General features: G+C 34.9%; 2 protein-coding genes across 2 annotated transcripts in view; one reads left to right on the forward strand and one right to left on the reverse strand.

The window, feature by feature from the left end:
* LOC132550156 (delta-like protein 1) overlaps positions 1–24,672 on the reverse strand; it is a 62,952-nt gene that overhangs the window by 32,005 nt on the left and 6,275 nt on the right. Inside the window, exon 2 of the mRNA XM_060214170.1 lies at positions 7,298–7,351. Within this exon, the coding sequence (XP_060070153.1) occupies positions 7,298–7,351 (54 nt within the window). The remainder of the gene's footprint in view (positions 1–7,297; positions 7,352–24,672) is intronic.
* Positions 20,161–21,123, forward strand: LOC132550158 (beta-1,3-galactosyltransferase brn-like). Its single transcript, XM_060214172.1, has one exon. The coding sequence runs from the start codon at positions 20,161–20,163 to the stop codon at positions 21,121–21,123; it is 963 nt and encodes a 320-aa protein (XP_060070155.1).

Raw genomic sequence — 24,672 nt, forward strand, 5'->3', positions numbered from 1 at the left:
ACTACCATCACAGTGACAATACTACCATCACAGTGACAATACTACCATCACAGTGTAGCTGACAATACTACCATCACAGTGACAATACTACCATCACAGTGTAGCTGACAATACTACCATCACAGTGACAATACTACTATCACAGTGTAGCTGACAATACTACCATCACAGTGACAATACTACCATCACAGTGTAGCTGACAATACTACCATCACAGTGACAATACTACCAACACAGTAACAATACTACCATCACAGTATAGCTGACAATACTACCAACACAGTGACAATACTACCATCACAGTATAGCTGACAATACTACCAACACAGTGACAGTACTACCATCACGGTGACAATACTACCATCACAGTGTAGCCGTCGTTATTAATCTGTACTGCTGTTAGAGTTTATTGGGTAAAGCATGTAAATATTTCTATGCAGAAAACCATAAATAAGTTGATATGCAAGACATTCTTTTATCTAAAGACCGATTCAGTATTTCAAAAATAGAATTTTCTTCCAAATGCTCATTTTGATATGATGTACAAAGTCTGGTGTGCTTTAGTTGATCACTTACAATTCAACGAATCGTTTGTTTTACTTATATTGCATACTTCATTAATTTACGTAGAAATGATTAAGTTTTTTGTTTTCCTATTTACATTATTTAAGTGTGTTATAAATACCGCAGTAAGCTAAGGAGTAGAGAAGTGTTAGATTGTTTATGCTTCAATGTTACTGACAATGCCCACGGCGTTCTCCGTGGTCTGTTTTTCTTCATTTCTACATAATTAAATTAATGATAACAACATACGATACAACAAAGTTTGAGTAAAATACACCTCTGTGTATTTTGACGCTTCCGTGTTCACATCTGTGTCGTTTTTATGCTTTAGTTTACAACTCTGCTTTGCTTTGACGCTTTTATTTCACGCATGGTTCGATTTTTGCTACTGGTATCAAATATTAATAGCTTCCAGTTATAACAACGAAAACATAAACTACACAAAAAATAGCGTAAATCTGACATGTTTTCGAAATTGACATTACTCTAAGCAATAAACAACAGGCCATCCAACAAATTTTAAAATCAAGTTTGTCTTGTCTATTGTTAAAGAGGAGCTGTCGAAACAAGCGGTATGTAATCTTTCACAGAAAAAAAAATCTTTCTTGTATTGCATTTTCCTCATTCCGCCTTTTTCAATGCAATTAAAGATTTCTGGTTAGATAATGACATTTTTACAGTTTGAGATATAAGTTTAGCACCAATACGCGTCGTTTTGTCAGGGAAACGATGTTTTTACATTTATAATACAAGCTGTGATAGAAAACAGAATAAACAGATGCACGTAGTTAACAGGACATACATTTGTTATTTAGTCAAGTTTGTACAAAAAGATATTTGAAAGTTGCTTTTTTCCTTAATTCACAAAAGTTTTATCTATTCTCATTATATGTTATAGGATTTTGGGTCAAAAGCTGCTATTTCAGAAGTACATAGTTTATTTTTGTAATTAATATTTAACGGGTCATCAGAATAATTCGGTCATTTGTTTTCATAAAAAGATGTTATTATCAACAGAAAATTACAGAATATGGATATGCTTACCGAAAATACAAATCCAAAATCTCGATATGCCATTACGCAAGCACCTCGAGAAAAAGGCTTAGAAACACAAGTAGAACACGCTTTTCAATACAAAATTAGATATAATTCACTCACACAGTGAATCAAATTGCATCATGTAATTGTTTCGTCCTTATAGGTGATGTAAGGGGGCTAAAATATTGAAAACTCAGGGGCGAGATACGTATATATGTATATCTTTGTGAACATTTGGAAGCCATAGCGAGCATCGATGTCTTAACAAAGCCGTGTATGTTATTAAAAATCAACATCTTATCACAGTTAAACTTCATATTGTAATCATTCAGATGGGCGTTAGGATCAGGCGTGTCTGAAAATTAGCACCTGTTGCTTCCTAACTGATAGAAACTAAGAATAAAGGCAGCTTTAAAGAAACCTTCAGGGAATCACCGAACATCGAACACCTACGCAAGCAAATAAAACATTTAAATCGTTACGGCGCCCATACAACTTTACTAGATCGTCATCGATATTCATCGGCCCTCCATAGACGAATCCTTATTTTAACAACCTTATCAGTTTCAACGTTACAGCTTATAATTATTCAACATCAGGAAAATAAGAAGGTAACGCCTTTGTGAAGTAGGAACGAGCACACATTCTGTGATAGATTTATGTATATATATATATATTAATCTTATCTTAGCATCCGAAAAAGAGACATAAAAACGCATATCGCCAGGCACGTGATCTTTACTATTATTAAATTAACAAAAAGGTTGAAGACTCTAATATCATTGTGTGAACACGAAAGATCTAAAGATGTCACAGGATCAAAGTAGAGAGACAATAGTATATCTCTATAGCAGTCCTAAACTCTTGCTTCGTCATCCTACAACGGTCTCCTCCTTTGAACCCATGGACCCTTTCTTTTCCCCTTCCCTGTACTTATGCACCTACTTAATTACATTATGTTGTCAGTGCTGTCCATTGCTCATGTAATTAGATACGGAGACAGATTAATATAAGTACATTGTACTTGTTTCTGAATCCAAAATGCATATTTGCTTTTGTACTGTACTCATTTCACAAAATAAAATACAGTTTAAACTAATAGTATATCGTAATAACAGACCAGGGTCAATGTTTCCGCCGTCAAATCATACGGACATAATATCACAAGGATGATGCAACAGGCACAGTACACCAAAATATTACGCCGGCTTTATTTCTCGTCCGTAAACGAAGAGGGTCAATCGCGAATTAAAATCTTATTATTATTTGTACGAAAATAAATATGGATGGTGTCTTTGTTGCTTCAGTTACCTATATCGGACCTTTTTTTGTTAAATCCAGACTGTCTACATGTAATAGCTCATCATTTGCCAATCAAAGGTCATTTCTAGATCAGCGTTCGTAAAATATATGTGATTTACAGTATATCATAGCATATTTATCAATTTGCCTCGTTCTGAGCCTTTTGTGAAGTCCTGTATGGAGTGTCGTGTTAAACAACATTAATTGTGACAAGCAACTAAATAAAAGCGTTAAAAACACACAAAAAAGGTGTTTTAAATAAAACCAAGGAAACTACCGCAATATTTCTTACAATATAAATAAAACACCTTCCGTGTGCCTTAGTGTGTATGATTTATGTCGACTTGATATAACTTACCACCTACACGAGAAAATTACGTAGAATTAATAAACATTCTCAACTAATCATGTTTGGGAGATTTTTAATACATTTGAGTTGTCAAACCACGGTTTCTGTGCTTCAGCAAATAAAGTGACTGGATTTCTTTCATCCATGTGCAGTCATTGGATTAGGGTATATAAAAGGAGGCCGAAAAGGTCACCACATGTGAGCTATCATCGGAAACTACGACATCGATCAGTTTGATAGGACACCATTTAAAACAATTCGGGTGTGTTTCATCTCCTAATATTCTAAATGAACAACAGACAGGAACATTTAAATGTTCTTTTATGGTTTCTGGTCAACGATTACTAGAACACCGTGTGAGCTTGCTAACAATACAACTGACTTTTTTTAAAATCGCTCAGAAAGATTCACATAACTCGACATGTATTTTTTCTTCAGAAAAAAATGTTCCCTTTGAATGGGTTGTCTTAAGAAAATATTGTCTTTCGATTAGACAATACCGGTTCAAATAATTTCTTGAAGGGTCAGTCATTCAGATGTTCTTGTGTGTATGAGATACTCTGTCCTTGTACAATGTACCGAGATATCGTGTTGTGTCTACTTCAAGTCATCAACGAGAAGTAGAAACGCTCGCAATCACGGGATCATATTCAGAAGTACAAGCTCGGTATTATTCCGACATTTCGACTTAATGAGACCCCTGCTTTGTTCCACAGGATCAATTTACAACCTTCATCCCATAGTTCCCATGCAAAATTCACACACCGATAATTTCTTTTTCCCGAAATTTGAAACGAACATATTTTAGTCTACGATAAATTCTCACGCAAAGTGAATTGCTCCATGTATGAATTATATCAAAGTAATTGAGATCAAAGAGAAAGATACAGGATGAATACCCAATTGAGAAATCTTAAGTTGTAGTCGTGAGAATAAATGAATGATGAATGAATGAATGAATCAATCAATCAATCGATCAATGAACGAACGAATAAACGAATGAATGAATGAATGAATGAATGAATGAATGAATGGATGGATGGATGGATGGATGGATGGATGGATGAACAAACGAATGAATGAACAAATGAATGAATGATAAAACAAGCTAGGAAAGGAACAAAAATCGATGGAAAATACTAGATGTTTTAATGGTTCAATAACATACAGATGAATGTTTTGGAGAAATAAATTCCATTTGAAATATCGTACCCTCCAGCTATCTAGAACAACACGGAGCCTCTTAAGCACACACTCACAAATATGAATAAATTGTAAGTTATCAATTTTATACAATATGTCCCACTCAGAGGATTTTGTTGTACCTGTTTTATCTGACGTTAGATGATGATTTGTCACCTTAACAACCACATCCATGCGCTACTGTATGGGAATGGTGGAAGGGGAGGGGCTCCGTTACATTTGCTAGGTAACATCGCCGACTTTCAATAGATTGTACTGCCCAGGTAAAGTTCATTATGTACATAATCTACTTCTGTTATCTCCGAAAGAACAGAACGTAAGATACCGTAGTTGAATCAAAGTTGACTATGTCGATGAAGTCAGTCGTCCAAATGACCGTACAATTAAACCACACAGAATACTATGCTACTGTATTAGTTCAGTATAACTCTACTGCAGAAGAGAACTGGTAAAATAGTATGTCTCCATTGGTCTATGTTGTCTTTGTGTTAGTTTTCGGAACACTCTGCACTACTGCTACGTTTTTAAACGAGGTCCAATAACGCTAAAACTAAACAACATGTCAGATTTATAAAAATAACAGAAATAATAAAAATGGCCATTTTCCTATCACATGTTGAATTATGTTCACCTCAAAGTAATGAATTAACTCAGAAAACCTGGTCTTATTCTCTTTGTAATTCTTCACGAAATCTTTATGTTGATATTTCATGTGTTCGTGTTTTATCTCTTTTTTTTTATCGTTTTGGAGTTTAAATTAATGTTTTGTTGTCATTATTATGTTTCCTTTCCTTATTGATTTCAGGACATGCCTCATTCAAAATCGTGAGTTAAGATTTGTCTATAAGCAGTCACTATCACACTAGACACTGGTAAGGTTTTATGCACATCTAACAAGAAGAATATAGACAGTATACTGACAACGTCTAAACAATAGAGTGTTTATTATACTACAACGATGCTGTCCTCTATTGGGAATTGCAGAGTTTGGACAAGACCATACTCTAATGTATACTGATGTGACGAGATTTCATCGTTCCTGTCATGGTAATGTAGGTTATAATTTGCTGGTATGCGATTCGGTACAATGATGTCAAAAGTAGTCAATTTAGTTCTGAATTTAAGAATTAACACAGACTGTTTTAATATCGATTTAAAATATCAGATTTTGATGTTTTCCTGCTCAACTCGACTTTGTATATTTGTATCAGGCTTTCAAGCGAAACAATGCTTACGAAAACATCACTAAGTATTTTGGTCCTCGTTGTTGAGATCGTTTAATTGTGAAATACATTTGTAGTTTTGTAAGCAACAAACAATTTCCATTAGAATTAGTTCATAGTGCATATTGTACAAATAAATATCATTGACATAATTAACAGATAGTTATGAATTAAACACGGTAAATGTTAATAACCAAACAATAACACAATATACCAAAAATCAAGAAAACACACTACATACAAACAATAATTACCACTTATATATCATATATCAAGGAAAAGTAAATAAACCGGCCATTGTTTATTATATTCCAAAAGTATTTGTCAGAGGAAGCTGCAAAGAACGATTTCAAGCTACATTTACAACTGCGAAATACACATCATTAACATTTTATCTAATTGAACGAAATCAGCAGCATTAGGTTGTCCAAGATACTTTTACTTTCTTCATTTTTATACCTACAATGTACGTGTAAGTATTTTTACTGAAATGAAATAATCTTAAAATAAAACCGTTAAATATATAATAAAATAACTAATCAAGTGCACGTGTTCAATTTTTTTCACATATTTTTTTCAGATTTTATCGAATTACAGATATCAAGGTTTAATTGGTCAGTCATAGTAATAGATAAAGGTGGATTAATTGTTTACAGCACGTTACTGAACATTCTAATATTTTCTTTCTTTTTATGATTTTCTTCACTGTTTTGTATGAAGTTCAATTTAAATATCGCTACAGTTCGTAAGCCAAGATGTAAGTTAGCCACTTACGGATGATAAAGTATAGAACACTTCGTTTGTAACTTAAGTGGAATTAAATAACGTTAATATAAAAAGATTTCCTTCTTGCCAGAGGATGTAAAGCACTTATCAGTTATCTTCGATTTCTCTTTTTAGCACTTATTGAGTTAACATCAATATTTTGGTTCCCGGTAGCAACAGTACACCCATCGTAATGATAAAGGTTACCCAAGGTCAACATTTGGGCTGGCTTCATGTCGATAAACGTCATCTGCGTGATATTAACCCACATTTTAAAAAGGATGAAACTATAGTCTGTGTTTTGGTAAGTTAGTTTTAAATTTGAAGTGTAAATTGTATAAATTCTCGTGCACAAGCACGTGTACAAGTATTTAAGTAGTATACACACGAGAAGGTCTATATAGGTGCGAACTCGTTTATAACATGTGTGTCAAAGATGTACAGAGCAGATAGCTGTCAACGATGAAATAATGATGAAATGCATGCCGATTTAAATATAGTATTAAACATTTAGCGTTTACAATATCGCTTTGTTTTATAATCAGTATACGCTGCCAGATAGCATAACCGAAACAGATGCCTACATTTTACAAGAAAAATCATAGTAAAAACGAAAAAATATTCGAGAAATGAAACCAGTCACATTTCTGGAGAATTTAGACGCCAATATAGGCGTGGGTGTTTTATAAAACGGCAGTAGCAACATTTTTGATAGGATCATTGAGGATTCGTGTATTGGTGTAAGATACAAAACTATGAGACCAGGTTTAAAATTCACTGTTAAGTGCTTGTGAAAGGCGTTTACTTTAGGAGAAAACAAAAGAAATTATGTGTTTAAGCTAAGATTTCTTACCTGTACTGCAAAAGAAATTACGAACGTCAATCCAGCCAAAGTCCTTCCCATCATCTGCGGAAAGAATATGGAACAGTTGATGACATTTAATCCGACATCTTAGTTACAAGTCAGAACTCTTCACCACTGTATAACCGAGGGACAAATAGTCGGTCTGAAGTAAGGCCTTAAAGTATACATCGATTCTTTAGTCACGTGACTGCAAGTTTTCTCTTTAAAACTTTGAGATCTACTTTCATTCATCAGATGTTTCTCAATAAACTGTTATCACGTGGAGACGAGGGTCTAGGCGCACGCTACCAGAGTATTAAATACGGATTACACATGATCGGTGGCAGTATACCTCCTAGTAAGTTAGGGTCTGTTGGTGGTTACGGTCTACCAAATCTTGACATTTCTTCAGATAATCATGTTCAGCGATAAGATGGACTGGTGACAATTAAGTTATTACATTTCGTCAGGATCTGGCTGGGAAGGGGATTTAAACACATAGTGATATAAACAATGACATTGAGTATGAATTAGACAACGATAACTACACCATATGCCTTGTATTTTCACAGGGGCAGCTACATAGTGGCAGCGACGGGTAGTAATACTCATTAGAGCAATGCACTGTAAAAGCATTAATCACAGTAAGATCTTCTCCTGTGACCATTTTTCTTGCACCCAACATACATACCTACGATAAAAGTGGTAATCAACGCTAATTAATCGATAGCGTTACTGTGTCATACACAGGTACCTGTTACAATTTATTTTCCCACGAGTTGGATTACATGTCTTTTAGAGCAGTTTAGAAATAGGAATAACTAATAGCTGTGGAAAAATCGTTATAAACTTGATTGAAATTTGCGCGACTTAAATATGACATGCGTTTTCATAAACATGTAGAAATCAGCCCTGTTGTTAAAATACACACTGGGTTTTGACCAAGTGTAAACAAGACTTCAATTCAGTTAGTTTGTTTGATTAATTTTTTTTTTTAACTTTTGAATCTATCAAATTAAGTTTTTTGATTATTAAATATTTCACATTCCTTTCTACTTTCATTAGTGTGCTAGTATTTAGGACACGTCCAAATATGCATGTAACTTAATCTTAAAAGTCGAGATGACCAGGCGCGAAGCAATTAGGTTAAGTTGTTGAAGTTATCACGAGACAAGTGGTCACACTCCATAACTCTTATGATGAGGACCGTATCATGTAAGCAACACACCTTGAGTATCACAACACACCTAATGTGTCACGGTCCTACAATAGTGTATCAGGGACGTTTTGTGTCTTGTTGCACGTTCACGCCCTTTTTCATCCTCTGTCCTACTACTTACCAGTATATGCTTTAAATGTGCATGTATTTCGTTACACGTGTAAAAGAACGTGTATGTAAACGTGTGTACCACATCTGTCCGTCTTATACAAAATTAACACGTACAAGATATTTACATATATAAAGCTACTAGGGCATGAGACTACCGTCATATTTTAATTTTTTTTTTTCCATTTTTTTATATCGGGAAATAAAATCTAGTAAAAGTTATGGATTGTTAAAATTCTATATTTAGATATATTTGTCGGAAAGTTTTGTTTGTTTATTGTTTGTTTGGGACTTTGTATCATTGCAACAGCTTAGGTCAATAAGAAAGCCCATATATAACTCATTCAGTCAGTATAGTACTGCCAACGGACTAGCCAGCCCATGTACACTCCATCCGGTCACACTACTACTGCCAACGGACTAGCCAGCCCATGTACACTCCATCCGGTCACACTAGTACTGCCAACGGACTAGCCGGTCCATGTACACTCCACCCGGTCACACTAGTACTGCCAACGGACTAGCCAGCCCATGTACACTCCATCCGGTCACACTACTACTGCCAACGGACTAGCCGGTCCATGTACACTCCATCCGGTCACACTAGTACTGCCAACGGACTAGCCGGTCCATGTACACTCCATCCGGTCACACTAGTACTGTCAACGGACTAGCCGGTCCATGTACACTCCATCCGATCACACTACTACTGCCAACGGGCTAGCCAGTCCATGTACACTCCATCCGGTCACAATAGTACTGCCAACGGGCTACCCAGCCTATATACACACCATTCTTGACTGAGCGAGTAGAAGCGAGCACGAAGAACCGTATTTAAACATAACCGTTCAGATGCTACGTCTTGAGGAGAGAATCCAGGGTCTTCATCACGTGCACGAATACTTAACAATTTGGCGGAAGTGGACAGTATCAGGGAGACATTAGAGAATAAACGGAGAAGAAAGAAACAGTTAAGATCCCGAGTTTAGTCACTTTTTTCGAAGGAGCAGCAGGGTTAATTCTTGCCGATATGAAAATGCCTCGAATTAATGATAATGAAGTAAATATTTCTACTGATTAATACACAGAAGTCCTGATATCGTCATATATAGCATTACATAATTATATCATTACATGTGTAGATGTACATTATTACATATGTACATACGTACCTCAACATATATATATACATATCATTACATATGTATACACGTACCTTTACATATATACATACATATTATTACATATGTACATACGTACCTTTACATATATACATATTATTACATATGTACATAGTACCTTTACATATATGTATACCTATTATTACATATGTACATACGTACCTTTACATATGTAGATATTATTACATATGTACATAGTACCTTTACATATATGTATACCTATTATTACATATGTACATACGTACCTTTACATATGTAGATATTATTACATATGTACATAGTACCTTTACATATATGTATACCTATTATTACATATGTACATACGTACCTTTACATATGTAGATATTATTACATATGTACATAGTACCTTTACATATATGTATACCTATTATTACATATGTACATACGTACCTTTACATATGTAGATATATATTATTGTATATGTATATACATATCATGACATATGTATATACTTACCATGATATGTGCAGATGTACAAGGTACATCATTACATGTGTACATACATATTTGTACATATGTAAATATACATAATAACCTAAAAATCATTACCTATTTATTGTATGCCTCAAAATAAATTTTATGTTTATCAGAACATTATAAATTACACATGCATTTTAAACAAATCCAGCGTTATTAAGGATTTAAAGTATGTATGACAAAACGTTAGTTAGGTAATTACTACACGGTAAACATGCATATCAAGATCAAAAACTCATCAGGGGTCCTTCCTCATTCCAGAGTCTCTACCAACTCTAATGTTGATATGATTTATCGAATGCAGATCATGTACAAATTCAAACTTAATTTTCCTCAAAGCCCCAATTTTATCTCGGACATAAGAGATACGAGTGTTATATAATTGAGCGTGCCTACGGAAGCGTACGGTTACGTGTGTGTTGTGGTTGATCACGTGATAACAGGACAGAGATTAGCCTTATCATTATACCGATAAGACTGACCCCCCAAACCACCTTGCCAATGCACGCGTAATTCACGCGCATTGCAGGGCAAACGGCCGCACGAGATAAAATACTCTAGTGTTTTGGGTATGACGTAATAAGCAAACGGTCTTGATTTTTTTACAAACTTCGGAAGCTTAATTAATATAGTTATTACGTGTTTCTATTCACACTTTAGATACGCTTTTATCCCCTTTTTTATCTGGAGAGAGCAAAAACTGTGCACGTGAAGACTGTGGGAATAAGGTTAATGCTACCGTCTTACGTTGTCTAGAGGATATCTTGGCTATCGTTTAAATATCTAAGATATTTTACCACTTTGACTAAAACCGATATCCCTGACAAGTGCAAATCATATATCTCGAGCACTCGGCTTATTTTCTCGAGTGCTCGTCTCATTTTCTCGAGTGCTTGTCTTATTTTCTAGAGCGCTCGTCTTTTTTCTCAAGCGCTCGAGATAATAAGTCGGGAGCACGAGATTACCGATATATGAAAATATCATTATTCACGTCCTGAACGTACCTCCGTAATAACAATAATGGTGTTAAGTGATGAAACATCTGTATACTGTGTACTGTACGTGAACGGTACATATTTATATGATATTCAAATGGAAACCATTCTTACTTTCTTGTCATTAATTTGAATATACATCAACGAGTATAATAAGAAGTATCATCACTGATGACGTCAGGCTTGACAACAGGATATCTCCTCCACGATCTACACATTCTCTTGGTGTTATCTGGTAGGAAATACTTTCCAAACTGTTTCAAATTATGAATTCAAATAACTGTGATTATTTTAATGCAGCGAAAACGAACAATGTTGTATTGAACGACGACCGAGAAATCTTATCACAATGCAATGCAATTTAAAAAATAAATAAGTTTTTTTACAGGTAGACATGTCAAAACGTGAAGCAGAACTATCATATTTCTGTGTATAACTTACTCAGCTAATTATTCTTTGCTTGCCACTTAAAGATTACTGTAGTAAGGATCACCTTCAAAGTTTATGGAGCCAGTGAGAAAGATAAAACAACAAAAAATTATACTGAAATAAATTTCAACTCTTGTTAATCATGGCTGAAGACATTCTGAGCATAACATATTTCTTCGTAGAGAGATGAAGCTTGAGGCTCGAGGCCGTAATAGTACAGTCAGTAAGAGCGTTGACCTAGCTCTGTCACCCTAGACGAAGATCCTGAACTGCGTGCTTCGACCCGTGTCAGTAGGTGATTCACAAGAAGCACTTTTATCCTATCTGATGTGGATGGCATGCGACGGGCCTCTATTCTGTAGTTCAGTGAGGTAGCCACCAGATACTACAAAATGGCACTGGTTGTTCACGGAACAATAACCCCAGCAAACAAAAACAATTAATTAAACTTTTCACTCCCAACAAAATTGTTGGAACAAGGAGGAGGAGGAGGAGGAGGAGGTATGGTGACGATGCAATTAAAAAAACTTCAAACAATTCACTTTCAATTCTTTTTTTTTTTTTTACTTCTGAAATTAATTTGTAGCTTTCAGTGTGAAACATTAAAGATTTTCGAATTAATGACAAAAAATTAATAAATTTAAACAACAAACATACATGTGCCTGTATTCCATACAGGTTCTGTACAACTCGATAAATACATACACGCACATGAAATCTAACGGTTCAGGGGAACCTTATAACCGTAAAACTATTCAAGCTTTGTAACTGAGAATGACGGATAAATCTTACTTAAAACAGAACCAGTCTTTTTTGGGTCATTTACAACAGCAACTGTTAAATTCAGTTTGATTCATTTGGTCGTAAATTAAATTAATGTGTGTTTCTATCATTAATCACATAAAACCTGTAATCGTGGATGAATTGTAATTATTCTGTAATTATCGTTGTTCATATGTTCACTTTATATCACATGTTAAAGAACTGGAGATTAAACAGATCTTAAGGGGCTGGAGATATTCTTTGACAGGTTAATGTCTTTAAAAATGGACGGTTTTATTAGCTCGCTTGGTAGGTCTGATAGATATAAGAAGCTACCTGGGATATATCTAGAATGAAGTACTCAGAGGGTACGATAAGCAGATTAAAGTGATAATATATCCAGTTAATGTAAAGTGTTCTACCACCGCTAACTTATAAAATCAGTGTAAAAGACAGACAGAAAAAAAATGCAAAGTGAAACTGTCTGCAGCAAAGGAATAGCTATCAGAGAAAAGAAACAAATTAACAAAATTGTTTAAAAAAGACATATACAACAATAAAATATTATCAGCAAAAAAAGAAAACCTGGTCATGTTCTTCATGTTTTTTTCCTGGAAACAAAACGTTTTCAAACAGACCAACGCCCTCATTATTTCTAATTTGAGCATGCGCATTCATAATATCGTGGTCACTGACAGGCTTTTTTCATAGTGTTGTTGTCACGAACGCTCTTTATTACATGGTCGTGTGTTCTAAATCGATAAACGGCTGCCTCATTTGGTTGTGTTGATAAAAAATACGTCACATTGTGACGTCACTAAATGGTCGTTGGGAGGGGGAATGGGGTTATGGTTATAATAGCTGCCTGTCGGCTTTATGCGGGGGAGGAATTCCGTGTTCGCTCCTACCCCCTCCCGTCGTCATCCCTGATATCGTCACAACCTTGAGCAGATGTTCATCCGCCTTAGTTTGATTGGCATTTTATAAACACGACTACTTGTAAAACGTAAGCACCGCATCAAAAACTCGGGGACAGACTGTGGACGATTTTCTATCAGCTCGCGCAAGGCCGTACTAACAACGTAATAAATTCGCTACCAGTTAGTGTTACATTCTGCCTACTGACCTCTTAAGAGTTTCTCATAATGTTAAAAATGGCTTTGGTGTGTGGGTAATGACCTTCGTGACGAATTTGCCTTCACGCTCCATATTTTCCCAGTACACAGTAGTCGTGTCTCGTGTTTTGTCAAGTGGCGTGGCGATACACGAGTGTTGCGAGTTAAAAAAAAGACGTAAGTTGCGTTTATCAACTCCGATCTCACATTTCCGGATAGGCAAGGATTCTTGATAGCGAAACGTCATCTCATTTTCTTTTAGAAACGAAGATAGGAATCAATCTTTTGAGTTTAGGAAATCAGAATTAGTAACTGACCGAATAGCCTTTAACCGCTGTAAAATCTTGTCCCTTTTGCGTAAATTTTACAAAGCAAAACGACAAATTATCAAAAAGTCATGTTATCGAAAGACGACCTAAAATGATGGCATAAATAGTCTGATTCGAAAATCTCAGATTGTTCCTTTTTATTTTAATTCTAGGTTGAGAGAAAGACAGTATTACAAAACAGAGGCAGACATATTTAAATCCCATGCCTTATTCATGCCAATGTTTTCATCGAGAGATTTAAATTAAATTTACGTTCAACAAACTATTCATTGTTGGCATGTTCCCTATTTTAATTGATTGAAATAAAGTGCTGATTTACCCTGGTTCAATGGTACTGGAATCTATTTAAACATTTAAAAGAATAATTTACATCAGTAATGACTGATTTTTTTGAAATTATGATTTCAAACCTTTTCTAATGCATATATCCTGATTGGAAACTTGACGAAACAAAGCGCAGTCAACATGGCATGGGTCCTGTTCACAAATAAAATGATAATATATCTTGTTTCTATTATGGTAATTTTCAACAAAAATGTTATGGGTTAACCCCTAGCCCACAATCTACCCTTCTTTAAATTACACCTTTAAGTTACAGGTGAATGTCTACGTATCTCTACTTGTCACTGTATAATTGAACGCGTCTTTACAAGGTATTTGTATACATTGTAAACTTGCTGTACATATACGGTATTGTGTAATTGTTGAATTTTTTAATGAATCTTTGATGTACATATATTTGTTCTTGTTCTGTCAAAAACTCTTTTATTCATATATCTAATAGTGTACACACTTACGTCATTTTTGGGTGTATTAGTTTTTTTTATGTTTTCTTTACACTTTGCAAGATGATCAATTTTCTGTGGCTGAATACTTCGTGTGAACAGTTGGAAAATCTTTTGTGTGGTTTGAAAAATGTTGTGTGTGATTGAATATACCTCCTATGTGCTTAATAAATCGTATGTGTGGTTAAATGAGTCTTGTCTGTTGTCGAAAAAGTCTTGTGTGTGCTTGAATTTTCCTGAATTAGTCTATAATGTGGTTTAATCAATCTTGTGTGAAGTTGAATCAATCTGCCGTGTGTCTTCGTCGATATATTAGGATTTGTATCGATACAACGAAATCACAGTCGGTAGAGATTCGGCCTTTTCAACATCGGGTGCGAATTCGGGCCGTGTTGGTTCGATATCTACCGGCCAATACCAGGAGACTTCGCCTCAATATGATACTAGGTGTTCATTGGGCGAAACAAAAAAAGCAAGCAAGAAAACAATGTTTGTATTTGCACGAGTGTTGTATACATTTATACAACTTGTACAAGTCTGCTATGTCTGTCTCTGTGTAAGTCATTTATGATGATGTAGGTTCTGAAAGTTAGGACGTGTTTGATGCTTATTAGTATGCCTGGTAGTCTCAATGTTGTTAATCTTTAACCTGATTGACCAACATCTATAAACACGGTTGTTGTTAATGAAGACGCTTACTCTTCCGAAACACCTGGTTCTAATCTCCTTGTACTTTTTCCGGGGTCTCCATTAAAATCTTATTTTTGTTCCTATTTTGTTTCATCGAAATTGAGTTCGGATTAAGATTCTGGTAACATGTTCACGTTCTGTATTTTATTTGTAGAAGTCTTGTATAACAGTTTTACAGGCTTATATACATACGTTTCTTGCCGTGTACATCTGTCTTGTGTACATCTGTATGCGTTGTGTGATTAATCTTTTGCGACGAGATACTAAACATACACCCTTAACAAATTGCGCATTACATTAATGTGTTTTCCGAGAAAAAAGATTTATCGGTTTGATTACACATATTTCAATTGAGAGAGTGTTTATCATATATCATAACGTTTGTATTCCTCAAACAGTTTGATAACCTCTTCCATAGTGACAGTCTGTGATCTAAGCCACAAAGATGCTTTTTATCCCTTCCGATAGTATACACTTATCTTGTCTGTTTTTATCACTGCACTGGAAAGAGAACCATTTTTTTTTATCCTTATTTTTTTTCTCAATAATATCAATATTTTATGTGTTATGTAGTTTTGGAAACTTCCAACTCTAACTTTGTATACTTTCGGCAAAATTTGGATAATATGAAAATATATTTATTTCGTGGAAAGATGAGATAGCCGAAAGCTGATGAAGACCTGGCGAGTTCTCTGTTGTTTTAGATCTTCTCTGGTTTACATCACATTGGCAATGCGTAATTACTGGCCCGGGAACATTCTACAATGTGTGTGTCGTTTTCTCTGGTATATCATCTTTTCTGGCTTTCAAGATGGAAGAATGATCCTAGATAATATCTATAATGTGAAGTAGACTTAAATGTCACTCACCCGCGCCATAATTCTGTTTTATTTTGCTGTACTTTGTCTTCTCCTTCACGTTTAGAAAATGTAGGTTATTCCGGCTATCAGAAAAATCCCTATGCGCCTAACTATCTTATATGTCTGGTATATGACATGAACATTTTGTTTTTACTTCTAAGATCAGACATACCTCACATGTTGTACATTTATAGTAATTATTAGTGACTTTTTACAGATATCTAAAACTAATGTAGGTTTTTTAATAGTTCAGATACACCAAATACATGATGAAAAAGATGTTATTAAAACTAAATATATATGCAAAAAAATATATATATATTAAACTCTTCTTCAAAGACACGAACAATTCCAACGAACAAATCTTATGATAATTTTAGACAACATATCACGGGGTATGAGTAAGACTGGAGAGAGAAAGCAGTGTTCATGTCCACAAAATAACAGGAACATAATTTACTAAAAATCACGTTTGGCTAAAATTTTCATCAGGTAGATTTTGTTATAAATGAAATGTTCTACTAGATAATTCAATTATAGAAATTTAATTCTAATTTACAAAAGGTTGAAGGTTAATTACTGTCACGTGATATTATTTCGTAATATTTCATAATATTACAAGGCAATATTTCTCATGAATATATTGTATTAAACGATTCTTATTAACTTAATCTTTGGCCAAGCAACAAAGGTCACATGTAAAAACATCAGTTGGAATATTTGAATTGCTTACCAACAAGAAATATAAACATTTATTTTTTTTTATTCGGATCGCCATTGTTGGCATTGATCACGAAATGTAAATGGATAGAAGATTTATACAACTCTCCGTGTCCTAAAGCAACTAAATGGAAACCATGACGTGATTAATATGTAATGTTTATTACTTGATATGATAATTAATCTGATCTCCATAGCATTGACCTTATGACCTTGTAATTACACCGACTTCGAGAATCTTAAATAAATACCAAAATGTCACTCTATTATACTTTTTCTTTTAATTTGGTGATATTGGCATGTATCTTTGGATGATATGATTGCATATAATTTAAAAAATGACGAGTTATTTTGAAATAAGAGGATATGTTAATACATAGCAGGGCAAATAGAGAACTTTTCTTTAAAACACGTGACCGTCAATCACATTTTGAAAAAAAAACCAACAACTATACTTTTTCCCGTCATTTTTGTTTCATCGGTCTGCAAATAAATGGATGACAACTGGACTAAGAAAGAATGCGGAAAGAAAATATTACGATGTTTCTGTTAATACTGAACAAACTTGCTGTAGGCATCAGAAGGTTTGTTTACCGGCGGACGGAATAACACGACTGGCCACAAATAATGGATGACCGGGAAAGTAGAATTAAGATATTATCTGTACAGGTGATCTCGAAGAGTTTCAGACAATTGGCAAAAAAACTAAAAACTACATCTTCAATATTAGGTTTGGCCATAAACTAGTGTACACCCGACTATTCCTTTCCTTGTCCTATTTTCTTAAGTTGCGTAACATTGACTGGTGCCTTGAATAGACAACAGACTTATCTTTATTTGACTTAGCTGCCAGACCCCACACGTGACCTCCAATCTGACCCTGTGCGTTATTGTGGCTGATAGGAGAACAGGCCTCCCATTTTCATCTGTTTTAAAGGTCAAGGCCGGCACACGTTAAATTCATTACTCCGTGCTTGATAAATAATGACGCAATCTCTTACATCACAATAACATTTAATTGGAACGTGGAACTATACAACTGGATGGTAAAATCGTAATATCAGTCGTACATCTTGGCCTCTTTGCACCATGTATCTTAAACCATTCGGCAACGTCTTCCTGGCGTCATGGGAAGACAAAATACCTTTAGATCCATATTAAAAACTAGTGCACTTACAAAAAAGCAACAGATTTCATTAATTGATTATTCTAACAGTTTCTTTGTGTCCATCATAAGTTTATTACGGATTTTGACCAAAGTATTTAGTTTAACATGTCTCGAATATTATCTGGACAAGTTGAAATAATTTGGCCAAAATCTACGGTGGTTTTACAAAATAACACGACCTGTCACAATATTTAACTTAATAAAAGGTAATGCGACCAAAAAAAAAGAACACAAAGAAAAACAAACAAAAAAACTGGATAGCAGAGATTCACCACCATAAATGAGCACATGATAAAAGAGTTTTTACAAAGAACGATAACTCTCGTCGCTTATATTAACTGTCCGTATTTGGAACCAGTGATCAATACTACACGTGCTGTTTCTATGATTTTAGCTGTCGCTTTAGTTTGTTAAGATTTTAATTTCCTATAGAAATCCGAAATAAAGGTAGTTGAAAAAGCATATTGCGTTGTTTTAGATATTAAGTTCAAGGGTGTTTTGTTATTTTTACTTTCATGCTAGCAAAGTGAAGGAACATCTTTCGAGCAATATTCTAATTCTTTAATTTAAAGCTTGATCATTTTCATCGAACAGATATTTGTGTATTTTTTGTCTTACTTGATGGCTTTTATACAAAACATGGCGCCAACCTCTCAAATAGATGACTGATATATTGGCAACCTTGTTCACTAAAATGACCTTATTATTTTTTGTCTACTTTTCAGAATTGTATGAACCCAAGCTTATCGTTTACGTTTTCAGAAAATTGCTAAAGTTAAAGAAGAAATGGATATTTGGAGTAAAAATTGAGCTAATTAGTTGGAAATAACTTTAATGAGTACATCATCCTTATCATAATTTTGCTTTATTCCTCCAATATGACATGTACAATTGGTACAGTTTACAGTGTCATAGTCATAGTGAGGAATGCTTCCTCTAAGCCGTTGGGGGGAAAACGTCCGTTCGGGCTGTCTGTACACGCTGCCACGAATATAATGGCAACTGTCTCTATAAAAGTATCGTATATCATCCGTGACAATGGTAATATGCTACCGTGCGTAACAAAACTCAATGTAGTCTAAATTTGGCCACGACGCTATACGGATGTTTTTTTAATCTATATGAATTTCATCAGAAAACACCTGTTGTTTACGGGATATTATAGACGTATTTTGTATCTTCCATTGTGAAAAATCATCATTAAATGCAACGACAGAAAATGAAAAAATGCATTTAAATCCTAACAGACACGTCGAAGTATTTTTGTTGAAAAAATAAGTACAATTTGAGCTGCGATTGGACCTTGGAACAAGGAAGTAGCAGAGGATCCATCTAACATAGGTACAGTATGTCAGCAGAGTTGGATGTATCTCAATTGTTTATATTACGTAACTATTTCAATACATATTAATCAGCAAAAAAATTGGGGTGGGGAGGCGTAAAATGATATGAATAGTGTTAGTGATATAGAATACTGGGACTTTAAATTCTATATTATCATTTTTATATTTTCATTTAATGTCGTACAGTATCTGGTTTGAAAAAAAATATTACTATCAACCGGTATAAAATTGTGCGTTTTTTTAACAGGGCCAAGCGCACTGACGTCGGGGATAGGCTTATCAAATAGTGGAAGAGGATTTGACCTGACAGAGCCTCGCTTAACGGATATCTCAACTGTGATCCGGAAATTTCTTCATTGTTAGGACCAAGTCTGTCACACACTCGCATATAGAGAGGACTGGTCGGTTGATACAGGCGTCAACTTTGAAAAAAAACATCCAGAAATCTGTATCTGTAGTGTGTAATATCTACCTATCAGACGATATATTCTTCTGTAATCTTACAGACACACAGTGAAATACTGTGTTTAAGAGGGATTTTTTTTTTTCATTTTGAGGTTTCCAACTGCTATATCAAAACCTAACAATGAGATTGGGGTATCTCAGACGTCATCAACCTCTTAAATTGTTGTTGATCCTGGCTTTTGTTAGTTTAAGTAATGTTTGGCTTATGCGTTTCGCCTCCGTAAAAACAGTTGAACAAGATTGCAACTACAATGCCCTCCCATTCCGAATGTTCAGTCATCCCCTAGATATCAATTTTACAGAATTCGTGGAAACCACCAAACCCCGCAGGAGGAACTTTGAACCAATCAATGTGTATCCATATTCATATTTACAACCTGTCGCAAATATTTGTAAATCAACAAAAGGTATATTTCTCTTGTTTATGATCAAGTCCGCGCCTGGAAATTTTGATCAAAGACAAGTTATCAGGAAAACTTGGACTAATCAGGTGTATTTTGAAGAAGACACCATCCGCCATGTGTTTTTGCTTGCAAGATCTATGAATAAAACGATAAATCATCATCTTTCATTGGAGAAGTTGGTGTATGGTGATATCGTGGAGATGACTTACGTCGATGATTATTACAATAACACCTACAAGACAATGGGGGGCATCAACTGGTGTGTCAGATATTGTTCTAAATCTAAGTTTGTAATGCTGGTGGACGATGACTTTTACGTCGCCACGGATTACCTACTAAATTACCTACACGGGTTACCTCAAAACAAATCCCGGTCTCTCTTTGCTGGTCACGTGTCGACTCAAGATCGCCCACAGAGATGTCGATTTCAGAAATGGTACATTTCTATTTCAGACTATCCATTCACTAGGTACCCTCCATTCATAAATGCTGGCGCTATAATTATGTCAATGGACTTTGTTAAGAGACTCCAGATTGCAATGCAGTATACTAAAGTGTTTAAGTTTGACGATGTCTTTCTAGCAATTGTTGCATATAAACTCAATGTTAAACCCATAAACATCAAAGAAATCAATCTAGATCCTGTTTACTTTCAGGGTAAAATGTTCAATACTCTGTTGGCCTCTCATGGATATGGGGATCCAATCAGGTTGTGGAAAGCATGGTATCGCCATCTGTTTCCCGATATGAAAAAATTTCAGTAAATAGAGTAACAAGCGGTGTTTCTGATTGATAATTTGAAATCTAATATCTGCACAGAACTGCTTCACGTAACGAAATACATTTCTGAATATATAAAAATGTAAAGAAAATATCGATATCTGTCATCAATTGACACAGACAGATTTTTTCAATACATGTTTTTTTTCGCGGTTTTGCGCAACAAGGTAAAGCGGTAATGACATTTTTTCTTTAGAAATCATGAAAAATCTATTTTTAATGTGTTTGCTTTTCGTAATTTGACTCCATTTTCGAACATAGTGAAAAATACACCCAAAACTTTACAATATACGTGTAATCTTTGACAAGTGCTTGAACGACGGACTATCGTGATTAAGAAATAAAATAGTGTGATGTTGAATGGGATGAATTTCATTCTTTATTCTCGTCTACTTTGGGAAGTTTCGAGAGGCAGAAAGCAGTCAAACCACGGACTTGGAATTTATTTTAAGTCTATGGTCTAACATATCGGAACTATTTCTGTACTATTTCTTCAGCAAACGTGTTACATAGGACACTTATGATGGTATTAACATTCACCTGAGGAACCCCAGAAGACAGACGATCAGGCCCTATATTAACACAGCGTAAATATGAAACAATGATAATAATCCCACTTCGTCCAACCACAACCGAAGGTTAGTATGAAATCTTCATATAGAACATTAGGATAGATATTGGAGCAATATTTTTATAAACAGTGCTGGAATTATGATTGGGTATTAGATAAACGTAAATTAGAGACAAAAACAAGAAAAGAACAAACAGTTTTGAAACAAACAATTCGTTTTCAATCCATCATATTGCAGACAATGAACGAATAAAGGCGAATAAGGAAAAACATAGCTATCAACAGGATCGGAGGTTGGAAAATTCACTGAAATATTTGTGATATATAGGAAAACGTCTGTGGTCAGTGTTTCCTTTCAGTTAGTAGGATTATAGCACTTTCTTTATTTTCTATATTACAAAACTGTACTTACTACAAATATTATATTTCTTATTGGAATGTCTATGTTTTTATCTCATCCACGGGAAACTGTTTCAAGATATCAACAACTGAGGTATCCGTATAAATAAGTTCTGTAATCAACTTGATTTTTTTTCAATCTTGATCGTTCAGGGTTAGAACGAGTTACTGAGGAGTAGTATCAATTTACATACTAAACCGGAGATCGAGTTTCCTTCAATCTGTCAGGAACATAAAGACCTGTATAACAATATGACAAATTCAGGTAAATACATGTATTTAGACTCTGATCTCACATGAATTTTTAATCGTATTCAAAAATGTTAACTTTGAAATATCTAGTTTCAGACAAAAGAAAAAAATATTTATCAAGTCGGCCATTTAAGCTAGTCTCCGTAACACTAACCCAAATTGCATTTCATGAATACTGACAAGTTCGGTCCGTATTCGACAAAAAGATGAATCGAAATTAGATATATGAATAAAGAACAAATTGAATATTCAATAAATAGATAGATAAATAGATAGATAAATGTAAAAAAAAACAAAAACAGCGCTGTTTTGACAAATTGGTTAATCATGGGATGGTGTTTGTAGTGAGTGACTTTTTCCAGATGGTTTGTCTGACAGGAGTAGGATGGTGGGTGTGCATGCATTCAACAAACAACGGGAGATAGTGTCTTCCGGTGTATAACAATGTATCCAGGTTAGGGGAGGAGGAGTTCCGCGGAAATAAACAGGAAGACCGTAGGGGAGGCCATGTTAAAGCCATTCAAATCCAGTTGTTCAAAAGAAATCAACATTTCGCAGGTATTTCAAAACATCAAATACTTAACACAGATATGCGGAAGCTGATGTTTTTATAACTATCCCATCTGATATTGTGCGCCTGTGATTATCACACATGTTTGATAAATGGAATTTAGGCATTTTAGGAGAATAGTCATTATCATTACAGAGGCTTAGGGTAAATTACCAGTAGGATAAATGAAACTATGTCGTTCTTTATTAAATTATGTTAATGAATTCACGTCTAGAATCATAGCACATAAATCCGGAAACTGACAGCAATTATTTCCTAATTGCACACTGTACAACTCTTTCGAGTTTGTAGTCATAATCTAACCTGCCTTCAACACAGACTAAGATATTTCAATCTCTATAGCAGATTTTCTTTCCTTTGAGAAATCTACTTTGTTGTTGTACCAACCTGTCGACGAAATCTTACTGTAATGTCATATATTTTCGTGGGATTTATTTCTGTTAAATTAGGGGAACTCCAAATCAATGCATTTATGTACACGAAAATAGTTTGAATGAATTACGGTTATAGTAAATTTTGTGAGCAAGGTTTATCCATGAGATCAAGTGCCAACGAAATTTCTGGAAAACCACGAAATTTGAACCCCACGAAAACACATAATTTTACAGTAACATGCAGTAAAATAATAACATGAAAATGCATGAAAGATATTGAAAGGATGTTTATCTGACAAGGACGCCCAGCAGTATCATCGAGAGTCTATCAATGTGGCCGGAAGTATGCGTGTGTGTAGGTAACCCTATGCCTATCATCACTTTTTGACCATCAGTCAAACTGACCGTAAGAATCCGTGACGAACACGAACGCAGCTCGTGCCAATAGGTGTGTCTAGGAAATGATTCGGTTGAAGACTGTAAATGAGGCGTGTCATTACCATTTACTAGACGAAGATTTATGACACTCGCTGAACAAATTAACGTTTTCAAGTCTATCAGATATAATTCACTGTGATTAGAGTTTTTTGGATTATTTACCGGTAGGGTATCGATCAGTCTTAGCTTTTTGTTTACCTATACATGTAGCCGGTTTACAGTTACCCTGACTGACCAGTGCTGACCAAAACTAGCCTGTGTCCACTAAACCCATTAACAGCTCCGATTCGACACATGGTCAAGCTATTCAGTCACAAATTGTTCGTGTACAGCTGTCAGGATACACAATGTCTTCAGTCAGACCGGACTTTATCTACCACGGCGGAAGCAGATTCATTCAACCATGATTTTCCGGCTTTGAAATGTGAGAACATTTTCACAAATTGACGGTTACAGATCAGTGCAAGTGGCGCGCGACTCTAATTAAATTTTGCAGTGGTTTTATCATGAGCGCCGGGTTTAGTAGCATGCTTTCTGCACTTCCGTCAGAAATAATGTTCCTGCAGATTTGACACGTGTTTCATGTTGAGAAAGAGAACGGAAGGTCCGTGATATTTAAATAATGATGTTCCAAACAATGCCAATGAGATTTCGAGTAGTTTACAAGTGTTGACGCACGTGCATTCACATGGAGATCGTACAGAGCGCGTGTTGTAAAGGTAAAAAGAGAAAATAGTGCAGTTATTTTAAAACGTTGGGAAATTCGTCAAGATTTATTCCTCATTTACAGCAATAAGATTAAGATAAACGAAGTTGTTAGACGAAATTTCCGACGGTTTGGGCTTTGTCTGTTTAGGGAACTCCTACAGACAGAATATTCCCAATTAACACGTTTGACATCTGGTATAGTAACCATCGCATTATCGTC

Source organism: Ylistrum balloti, unplaced genomic scaffold (genome assembly GCF_031769215.1).
Source record: "Ylistrum balloti isolate Yb309-2 unplaced genomic scaffold, AGI_CSIRO_Ybal_v1 Utg370106, whole genome shotgun sequence".
NCBI lineage: Eukaryota > Metazoa > Mollusca > Bivalvia > Pectinida > Pectinidae > Ylistrum > Ylistrum balloti.